General features: G+C 47.4%; 1 protein-coding gene across 1 annotated transcript in view; it reads right to left on the reverse strand.

Moving 5' to 3' along the window:
- The window catches only part of ATXN10 (ataxin 10), a 148951-nt gene that overhangs the window by 20797 nt on the left and 116622 nt on the right, over nucleotides 1-11532 (reverse strand). Inside the window, exon 9 of the mRNA XM_040490560.1 lies at nucleotides 8078-8141. Within this exon, the coding sequence (XP_040346494.1) occupies nucleotides 8078-8141 (64 nt within the window). The remainder of the gene's footprint in view (nucleotides 1-8077; nucleotides 8142-11532) is intronic.

Genomic DNA, 11532 nt, shown 5'->3' on the forward strand with positions numbered 1-11532 from the left:
GAGAGAGAGAGAGGAAAAGAGAAAGGAAGGGAAAAAAGAGAGAAAAGAACAGAAAAAAACTCCTGTTTGGATTCTCTATGCCTGTCCCCTCCCCCTCCAATAAAAACAAAACAAAACAAAACAGCCCACATCAAGGACAGCTGATGAAAACACAGATCAAAAAAGAATAAAAGAAAAACATTTCAAATAAAGCTCAGTGGTTTCTATTTGGAAGCAACAACAACAAAAAATCCCACTTGCCACAATAAACTGACAAACAAGGAACTGACCCTGTGGTGGTGGGGCTGGAATTTTCCGATGGCCTCGGCTACCGTGTCATTACTGTGGGTGACCCACAAGCGGGCGGGCGAGCGAACAGCTGGGGCCTGGCTGGGCTCGTGCCCCTGGAGCAGCTGTGGAGGGCAGGTCTTCCCAGTGAAGCGCCCCTCTGACATGCTGCCCTCTCCCTGAGACTGGAAATCCCCGCTGGTTTCTAGAATCTACCTCCAAGAAATGGAGCCTCGGGCCTCCGTTTCTAGCCGGGGGGCAGGGGCGGCGGCCCTCGGCCCTAGTCGGCTCTATAGGAGAGCCGGCCTGAAGTTCCTAATCCCAAGGGTGGCCAAGAAAGTGGCAGTCTCCCAGGGTCCCCCGCACTGATCTCCTATGGGGACCGAGGACTGCTCCCCACAGCGTCACGAGGCCTCAGCCCCCATCCCGCAGAGCATGGTTAAGTACATGTGCACGGGCAGCTGACCCTGAGTGATCAGAGAATGGAGAGATGGTTATCAGCACGATTCCTCGTCTAAACATACCCAAAATATCTACTGATTTTTGACACAAAATACTGAAAGTTCTGTAAAAACTTGGCTGGTGTTAATTAGAAGAGGGGGTTAAACGAAACAAATCTGAAACCGTGGCTGCCGAGCAGACTTGACTTGATTCACGAAGAATCACAGAACCCACAGGAGCAATTTTTCATGTGTTGCCAACCGCCCCCGTTCCCACCAAATACACACACACACCTCTCGCCAGGCTGCTATTTGTTCAGTGTTGTCCCCACACGTCCATGTGTCTAAGAAGTGTTTACTGGACATTTACTAGGTGCCAGACAGTGGCAGATTGTACCGGGGTGAACAACAGAAAAAAACGGTCCCTGTCCTCACAGCACTTGGCCCAGAGGGCAACTGAGACGTAAACGCACAAGCATGTGGTGACACACTGCGATGCGCAGACACGGCAGGTTACAGGAGGGGTGACCGGACCCGGCCGGGCTCCAGCGACCTTTGGCTGAAGAAGAGACCGCGGGAGCCGAGCACCCAGCACGCGGAAGGCTGGCCCCGGGGAGGGCAGTTCAGGTGAGAGGTCGGTGCAGGTGACTGCCTGCGGTGACCATGAGGCGCAGTGAGCCACAGTAAGAAAGCGTGTGGGGGGATGGGGGGAGGCTGCGGCAGGGAGAGCAGCTTCGGATACAAGTGCAGGAGGAGGCAGCGGCGAGATCAGACGGGGCCTCTCAGGCTGTGCTGGGGACTCCGGGTCGTTCCGAGCACGGCGGGCAGTCTTGGGGGTTCTGTAAACGAAGCGTGTTTGGGACAGACGGTGTGGGGGCAGGGAGAGTCCAGAGGCAGAGAGGAAGGATCCTGTTTTGTTTTGCGAGGTCTCACGGGATGGGTGGGGGGGGGGGGTCCGTGTTTCCCTGACACCCCGAGGGAAGGAGGGGAACAGGAGTCAGGAAGCCACCGCCGACCCAGGCCGGGGTGAGGAGAGAGTGAACGGGACGGTGCCACTGGAAAAGGAGGAAGTGGACGGCCTTGGGACGTGCTCCAGAGAGAGAATCGGGAAGATGCGGTGACACGCTAGTGGCAGGAGACCGAGAAAGAATCAGCATCGCAAGGGGCTCCCGGATCTCTGGCCTGAAACCATTCCCCCAATTACCGAGGAAGGGGGGCAGCTACGGAGCTATTAACAGTTCAACTGTGGACGTGCTGGGTTTGGAATATCGGGAAGACATACAAGCAGATGAGAGAGCTCTGTCTACAGACTGAGTCTGGGAGCCACGGGTGAACAGGTATCTGAAACCCTGAGAATACCCAGAATGCAACTCTGTCTCCCCATCCCCACGGTGACCGGACTGGCCCAAGCCACCATCCCCTCTTGCCTGGAAGACCGGCCGCCACAGCCTCCCTACAGGATTCGCTGTCATTCCGTGGGCCCGGAGAGTGTCTGGCATGTGGAGAACGTTCACTAAACGCGGAATGAATAAAGGAAGAAACGGGTGGGACTCCGTAGGGAGAAGAGGCAGGGTGAGGCGAGCACCCCCGGGTTCTGGAATGTCCAGCAGGGCTCCAGCAGGGTCCAGCAGGCAAACGCTGCACGGAAGAGGAAGCAACAAAGGAGCCAGAGAAGAAGGATCCAGAAAGACCTGAGGAAAACCTACAGGTTTTTCCTACAGGTACTATCGTGAGGGCCAAGAAAGAGGCAGTATGTTACAGGCGAGGGATTAATTCTGCCGAACTGAGTTTTAAAACGGTAAGAACAACACAGCACCACTGGCTCTGGCACACGGTAACGGCTGGCGACAGTAAGCAAATGATGAGGCTTAGGAGCCCACTCACCCATCTACACTCCCTTTTGAAGAGCCACTGGATCTCTTAAAATAAAGACACAAACTCTCAAGCACAAAAAGAATGTTAGACGCTGAAAAGCAGACAGAAAGGAAGTAACAGGGCACTGGCTTACGGCTGGGTAAGGGGCTCTAGCACCTACCTCAGCAAACCCAAGAAAGCCGGTCCTGAACGGCAGGGAAACACTACGCCCTGCAGAATCCCTCACAGCTCAGATGTTGGTGACCACACGGATCCCTTCAGAAGGTAAAGGTGAAAATTAAAATAGAAGGCCTGTTTGCACGTTTAACACGTACCTGTACCCCTAGACCCCCTTTCTCTATCTCAACACAAGACTGGAAGATTCATCAGCCCAACAACAAGGATAAGACAGAGACGCTCTGGCACGGAGGGCACCAGATAGAGTGGAGGGCGCAGACACCATGCGGGAGATGGTGGGATTAGGTGACCGTACATACGCATTAAAATTAAAATGTAGAGATCCTGCAGCTTTCCCAATAAAATGGTGGCATCAGGCATACATTTTCAAACAAACTCAACTAGTTCCCTACCAATGGCCCCACTTTAAAGGAAATTCTAAAAAGACCTCAGGCAGAAGGAAGACGATCCCAGCTGGACAAACAAGAGGTACAAGGAGTGAAGGGCAGGGAAAGTAGTAAATATGTGGATAGATCTAAGCGAACACTGACATTAGGGGTTTGAAAACAGAATTAAAGTGTATAACAGCAGCAGCAGCATGTAAATTGGGGGTGCCAAAATGGTCCTGTATAATCTGGGAAGGGGGTTAGGGGTGCCTGTTGTAATTTTCCCAGGAAACTATTAACAGAATAGAAAAAAACAACAGAGAGCATTTAAATGAGAAAACGATAAAAACTGAATGATACAAAATAATCCAAAAGAAAGCAAGAAAGAGAAAAAGAAAATAAAATAGGAAGGACAGAGAGGCTTCAATACAAATAGGTCAGCATTTACATTATATTAAATATAAATGGGCTAAATGCAGGAGCTGAAAGACAGAGACTGTCAAACTAGATTAAGGGGGAAAAAAACCCAACTACATGCTGTTCACAAGAAGCACCTCTGATACAGACAGGTTGAAAATAAGAGTTGAAAATGTTACACCATGTAAATAGCAACCAAAAGCAAGTCAGAGGAGCTATATTAATATCAGGTAACACATAATTTTAGAGGTAAAGGGGTTCAATTTATAATGACAACAGGAACATTTCTCAAGGCCTGTCATACACCTTTATCTAATAACACTGCCTCAAAACATACAAAGGAAAAATTTATGTAACTAAGTGAAGAAATAAGACAAATCTATAATCACAGAAGGGTATTTTAAGACTCTATGTAGCTGATAAACCAAAGGAGACAAAAATATCAGTAAAAATATAAAATTTTCACAAACTTCACCTGATACACATGGATAAAATGCTGCTTCCCACTACTGGAGAATAAATGTTCTTTTCAAGCACACACAGAACAGCTGCAAAAAAGTACCATATACTGGGTCATAAAGGCAGTCTCAATAAATTTCACGGGACAGAAAAGTATGTGCTCTTTGATCACAACACATTTATGCTAGAAATCAAGCTCCAAAAGAGAACTAGAAATTTTCAATTTGTTTGGAAATTAAGAAATGCATTTCTAAATAATCCAGGGGTCAAAAAAGAAACCATGACAGAACTTAGGAAACACTTTAAATGTATAGTAACAAAAATAACATACACCCAAATCCATGCAATGGAGCTATAAAAATACATAGAAAAGGATAAAAGCTTAAAATTAAGAATCCTAAATAAATGGACAGATATGCCATACTCATGGACTGGAAGATCCATCCCGTATTGTTTAGATGTCAATTCTCACCAAATGGACTTTAGTCAATGCAACTTCAATGAAGAACTCAATGTGCGGATTTAAATTTTTGTTGGTTAAATTGGTTTTTTTTTTTTTTTTTTTGGTTGATTTCATGTGTGTATGTACACGTAGGTGTACATAAACACGTAAGCACACGTGTAGAATTTGACAAGCTGGTTCTTGTATGTAAACTTTTACGTAAAATACAAGTGACCAAAAATAGCCATAACACTTTTTAAAAAGAAGAGACCAGTTGAAGATTTGACTCAACTAATACCAAGACATGTTAGAAAGCGACACTTAAAGAGTAAGGACGACAAAGAGATCAATGGAAAAGAAAACAGAGTCCAAATACAGACCCACACATATTTGGATACTCGTGATAAAGAGGGCACTACAGCTAACAACGCATGTTCTTTTCAGGAACTTGGGCTCGGACAACTGTGTGTCCATATGGAAAAATATAGAAATAGACCGCTAACTCACACTATACACAAAAATCAACTCTAAGTGAATTACAGACCTAAACAGAGAAGGTAAAACTATCAAGTGTTCAGAAGATAACACAGATTATCATCCTGACCTCAGGGTTGGAAAATATTTCTTTAACAAGATACACACCAGAGAACTAACCATAAAGGGAAAGTGATAAATTTGATTAACTGTTAATACCTCCTGTTAATTAAAATAAACTAGAAAGAGAATGACAAGATAAGTCACACAACGGGAGAAAGAAAACATTAGTAACCACGTAGTTGATTAAGAACTTCTATTTAGAACATAAAAAGATCTATTACAAATAAATTATAAAGGAAAAACCCAATGAAAAAATAGTCAAAAGGTTTGCTCAAGCATGTTTTATGTCCACTGACACATGTGCGCGCACGCACGCGCGCGCGCACACACACACACACACACACACACACTCTCCAAATGGCAAGTAAACATGTTAGAGGATGCTCAGCCTTGTCAGTCATGCGGGCAACAGTAAACGAGATCTGTAGTCTTAACTACAGTGGCATGAGAAGAGGGAGGAGTGAAGGTGGTTTATAAGAGAATAAATCTTCATGTCGTAATAAATAGACTCATCAGAACCCAATATACACATCAAGAAACAGCAACAGAGCAGGTTACTTAGGTGTACAAAGCAGCTAGTAAAACAAAGGGCGAAGAGTGAGTTTAAAGTGTGGACAGTGAGTAAGAGGCCTCACTCAGTCCCTTTTGGCACTAAAAAAAAAAAAAGATGTATTGTTTTGATGAACAGAAAATAGAAGAAAGGAAAACACCTAAAATGGGTGGGGAAGAGTCAATGGGAGGTAAGGAGGCGAAGTCAGGGAAATTAGAGAATTCTCTGGAACACCTACTTCTGAGTCAGAGCAGAGGAGCAGCACAGAAGGGCACTGGTGTGGTTTTATTCCATAATCCGTATCATGTCCTTTTTGCGCTGGTTCAAGTGTATGGCTCCCGTCTTAAAACTTGATCCCCTAGGCTCTAATGCCTCTTCGTTTCTGACCATTCAACCATCAATTTCCCTTCTGCTCTGATATCTTACTATGTAGTATCTCCTATCTTATGCATATTTTATAGGCCTTTGCAATCTGGCCGGCTTTGAGAAATAAAACTCCAAAGAATGAATGAATATGCGTCATACTGAACTACGTGGGATTTTAACTTATCTTGACAATTTAAAGACTATTCTGGGATCTTGCAATTCTTCATTAATTACCATTGTAAAGACACCAGTTATCTATACAGATTATCCACATACACTTTTTTCAATTTCGAATGCTGAATAATTTCTCCGCCACAGGAACAGGTTACTGTGGCTTCCCTATATGCGTTCTGTCCCCGCCCTGTGACTCCTAAGGAGGAAGCACAGCAAAATGGCTGGGGATCAGGCACACACCAAGCTTGCACTCTGGGTCTGGCCCGCGGGACGAGGCTCTGAGACTCCCTTGCCGGGTTTCCTCAGCCACAACACGGGGGTGGCGACGACGGCAGCGTGTGCTCCGTGGCGCTGCCGGGATTAAATAAGGTAACGGGCGTAAGCGCACAGCGAGGAGTCCGTGAGTGTTTCTGGAAGGAAGGAGTGAGTGAACGGAGGAGCCGCCCAGGAGGCTGCCAGCCAGAGAGACCCTGCAAGCGTGGAACCGCAGGCGGGCCGTCTGCAGAGCCACGACACGCTGTGCGCAAGGGCCGGGCCGTCCCCTGCTCTCGGTCAGAGCCGAGACCAGTGACAGAACGTCTTCTTCACCAGGAGGCCGGTTTAGGGAGCAGAACGCTGTGGGTGAATGTCTTGTTTCGTGATACATCCTCTTTGTCCTCAGGAAACGCACCACCTGTCCCTGCACCTGAGTGACCTTTCACTGGCTTCCTGTGACCCCCAGCTCTCTTTCCTCCCTTCTTTTTTGGGGCTAAAAGACTTCCAGACTGTGGGGGCAGAGCCTGTAGTGGCTGATTATAATGCGATGCAGCGAACCAACTTTGTTTTGCCTCAAGGACGAGTCTTCCGAGGCTTCTGTCTTTTCCTGACTCAGCTTATAAACTGTTGTGCTCTTTAAAATCGGAGATTTTCTTCTGTTGCTAATCAGACAAATGACAGCGTCGTCAGCACCGGGATGAGCAGTCCTCCCTCCACCTACTTTCAATACACGGTTTTTATCAACTCCTTTTGTCTTCTTGACAGAAGCCACAGTGAGGGGTGCTGTTCCCACGCCCCCCCACCCCCATCCCCTGAGCCCCAGGCCGGGCTCCTCACTGTCCCTCAGAGGGTTATGCTCTCAACGTCCTTCCTCGCCAGCCCCGCCCCCAGCAGGCACCCAGGGCGCAAGGGCACGCAGTGGCCAGGGCGAGGGACTGGATGGAGTCCAGCTCTCGCCAGGGAAGTCTCGAACTTACACGGAAATACCGCTCAAACCTCACCAGGTTCAACCTGGTTTCCGGATGTGGTTTCCTCACGGTATCAGAGCAGCTTCCTAGCGTCACTCCTCGGTGAAGTGGATGAAGTAACGGGGTTCCCCGAAGAACCCTACAAGCAGGGTGGTCAACCAAGGGCAAGAACCACCCCCCCCACCCCCCCGCTTCGGTAACAGAGGGTCACAGGCCAGAACACGTCAAAGACAGGTAGGTGGTGCCACTAACGTGTTTCTCCCTATTCCTGGGGCCGCAGAGCGCCCCTCGAGCTTCTCTGTCACAAAACCGTTGCTAAAATGGTTCCTCTCAAAGGACTGGATACTTAGAATCTCTAGAGCAAAAGTTAAAAAAAAGCACGATTCTTCACATTTACTCCGAGGAACACACACTTTGGAAAGGTGACGTCGGCGGCAGGAGGCACACAGGGACCCTGGGTGGGCGGTCTTCCCCCCCAGAGTTTCAAGCATTCGTGAGTACAGGGCTGCTTTAGAAGGTCCCACTCACCTTGAACACCAGCTCACTGCGCTGCACGGATGGCAGGAGGGCTGGTCCGGCGTCCCGACTCTGAGAAAGTGGCTTAGTTCTCAGGAACGAGCACCCAAGAAAGCCAGCCGGCCACAGGGCCAGGAACACCGAGAAAGGGAGTCACACAGAGGGCCCTGACTGTGAACGGATGCTCACGGGTTCACGTGCAAGGATACAGGGGTTGCTGTCATCGATGCTGCAGCCGTCCAGGATCAAGGGGATGCCATCCAGCTCGTTCACCTGCAGAGAAACGAAAAGGCACATTTATACACCGAAAAAGGCCTGGGTCAGGGTGAGAGATCATAGACGGTCTGTCTCTCCTGCTGGTCTCCTCACTCACTGCAGTAACGTAACAGCATACTGTTGTATTTAAGCCTGCCACCCCAGTCACAGCAGACGACGAAACCCGACCTCCAACATCGAGGCAGGCAGACACAGCAGGTGTAGACGTTAGTGACCTGCCCGCCCTAAAGGAGTCAGACGATGAGACGCTAGTTAACAGAAGACCCTCCTCCTGTCTCTGCTACAGCCCAGCCTCCTGCACCCGCCACCACCCCGACCTCCGACCACGCAGCCCAACGCCTATCCCCACCACCTCTGGCCTTGTGGGGTGGGGCGCTAGCGGTCTTCCTGATCCTGGTGAAAGCTGAACTACGCTGTACGTACGTTGTGTCGTCTTCACGCAGACTGTGGAGTTAGGACGTCACTCCTGCTTTTATGACACAGTGTTACTTTAGGTTTTATGTGTTATTTGGTAGGATTTGGTAGGGTATTTTGGGGGACGGAGAACGCTCAAAACATTTTCCATTTGATTAAGGGCAATCGTTTCTTTGCTTTCTGCCGTTTCGGCTGATGGGGCTTCATGGGAACAAGCAACTTCTGGAGAGCAGGGGAAACCGGTATCTCAAACACGTACACCGACCCAGAAATCTTTAAAAGCAGACATGAACAGAAAGGGATACACTATTTTTCTTTTCACCCTTCCTTAAAAATGCGGGCGCAACTGGAAAGCCATATAAAAAAGGATAAAATGGATCTCTCCCCAGCAATGTTCACCAGGGTAAACTCCAAACGAATCTGAGTTTATTACAGTTTAACAGTACTAGTAAGTGGACAGTTTTTCTACACTAAGAGTAGGAAAAGCTTCCCAGACTATGACTTAAAATCCAGAAGCAACTGGGAAAAGAGGTTTTTAAAATTTGCCTGCAGTTCTTTAAAAAGCAAATTAAGGGGCAGCGCCTGGGTGGCTCGGTCAGTTGAACGTCCAATTCTTAATTTCAGCTCACATCATGGTCTCGTGGTTCGTGGGTTCAAGTCCTGTATTGGGCTCTACGCTGTGAGGAGCCTGCTTGGGATTCTCTCTCTCTGCTCCTCCCCTGCTCACGCTCTCCCTCTCCCTCTCTCTCTCAAATAAGTAAACATTAAAAAAAAAAAAAAAGGCAAATAAAAGCTAGGAAAGTTATTTGTGAAATATTACAGGCAAAAGGTTAATATTTTAATATACAAAGAACTTGTAAAAACTGAGAAAAGATCAGCAATCCAACAGAAAAAGAATGGATCAAATGCATGAACAGAAACGGCACAGAAACAAAGAAATGCAGCTGGACCACGGAGACATCAGATGTTCAACCTTGCAAACTGTTACCACGCGGAGACACCACCTCTCGCCCGTCAGAGCGGCAAGCGAGCGAGTCTGACAACCCACGCAGGCGATGGGGAAACAGGCGTCCGTCCTCGCACACTGCTGGAGCGAGTGCTAGACGGCACGACGCCCGTGGACGGGCTGCACCAGGTGAAGCACCTACTCGCTGATCCAGCCCTCCGAGTCCTAGGGCAGCACCTCCGACTGCACTGTCCCACGGAGCCTTTGCCTGCACAAGGTTACTCACTGCAGCACAGTTTTAGGAGATACAATTCACACACGATAACGCGCACCTTTTAAAGGATAGAATCCAGTGGATTTCTTTTTTTTCAAATTTTAGACAGAGAGAGAAGGGGAGAGTGGCGTAGGGAGAGAGAGAGAGAGAGAGAGAATCTCAAGCACGAGTGTGGAGCCCGACACGGTGTCTGATGCCACGACCCTGGGATCAGGACCTGAGCCGAAACCAAGAGTTGGACGCTCGACCGACGGAGCCACCCAGTGGGTTTTAGTTTTATTCACAAAGTTGTACAACCATCACCTCTACCCAATTTTAGAACATTTTTATTAACCCAGGGAAGAAACTCCATACCCATCAGTCATTCCTCATGTCTCCTCTGTCCAGCCCTTAGCAATCTCTGATCTTTCTGTCTATGGATTTGCCTATTCTGGACATAGCGTACAAATGGAATCTTTCGATGCGTGGCCTTTTCTTTCAGTTAGCATGATGCTTTCAAGGTTCATCCAGCACCGCGTTCCTTTTTGTGGTTAAATAATATTCCACTGTCTGGAGAGACCATGTTTTATTTATCTGTTCATCTGTAGATGGGCATCTGAGTCATTACGGTTTTGGGTATTGTGACCGTGCTGTGAGCATCTGTGTACATGTTTTCGAGGGGCTATTTATGTTCAGTTCTCCTGGCTGCGTACCCTGAGAGAGGAACTGCTTGGTCCTGGTAACATCTGGAGGAACTGCTGGGGTGCTTTTCAGAGTGCTGTGCCGTTTTCTAGTCCACCAGCAACCTATGAGCGTTCCAACTGCTTCACGTTCTTACTGGTGCTTGTCGGTGTCTGACTTTTATTTTAACCATCCTGTGGGTGTGAGGTGACGTGTCACTGCGGTTTTGATTCGCATTCCTCTGACAATTAGGGATGTTGCATACAGTGCAACTTATGAAAACAAAGATCCTGGAAGCAACTCAGGTGTTCTCCGATACGGGCTGGCTGAACGAACGACAGCACAGACGCAAAACACTTCCGTGTAGCTGTGAAAATGAGTGAAGAAGGCCCGATGCACTACCTGGAGGGATCACCAGGATACGGCGGTAAGTGAAAAAAGCAAGCCGCAGACAGGCTTATACGTGAACCTTCCGTGTAATAAAGGAGGAGAAATATACAAACTTCCTTATAGTTCCCAAAAGACACAAGAAAGGGTTAAATAAAAAAACTAATAATGGCTGTCCACAGGGCATGAGGAGAGAATGAGACAGAAGCAGCAGGAAAGGGAGGCAGATGTCTGTGAATGCACCTGGTCATACAATTATGACTTTGGAATCCTATATATATTTTATATAATTCTCTACAATTAAATTTATAACAGATGTTAACTACACTTATTGTGTTGATAACTTCACAACACACAAATACTGAGTCATTATTTGACCATGAGCACAGTATGTTACGTCAATTACATCTTAGCAGAAAAATTAAATTTACAAAGTTATAAAAATAGGGAACAGAAACACATTAATCCGATGGCATGTAAAACAAAGAAAAATTACCACAAAATTAAAACACTATTTGACTTTACACCCCTAGCGAGACGTATCCGAAGCTCAGAGAACTGCACAGAAATCTTAGAACAGCATTCAGCTGTCTCTGCTTCCTATTGGTATCATTATTCTGAACCGTTATGTACTTATTTTTTTAATGTGTATTTATTTTTGAGAGAGAGAGAGAGAGAGAGAGAGAGAGAGAGAGAGAGAGAGAGAG

Source organism: Herpailurus yagouaroundi, unplaced genomic scaffold (assembly GCF_014898765.1).
Source record: "Herpailurus yagouaroundi ecotype Mexico unplaced genomic scaffold, PumYag 182, whole genome shotgun sequence".
In the NCBI taxonomy this organism is placed as follows: Eukaryota; Metazoa; Chordata; class Mammalia; order Carnivora; family Felidae; genus Herpailurus; species Herpailurus yagouaroundi.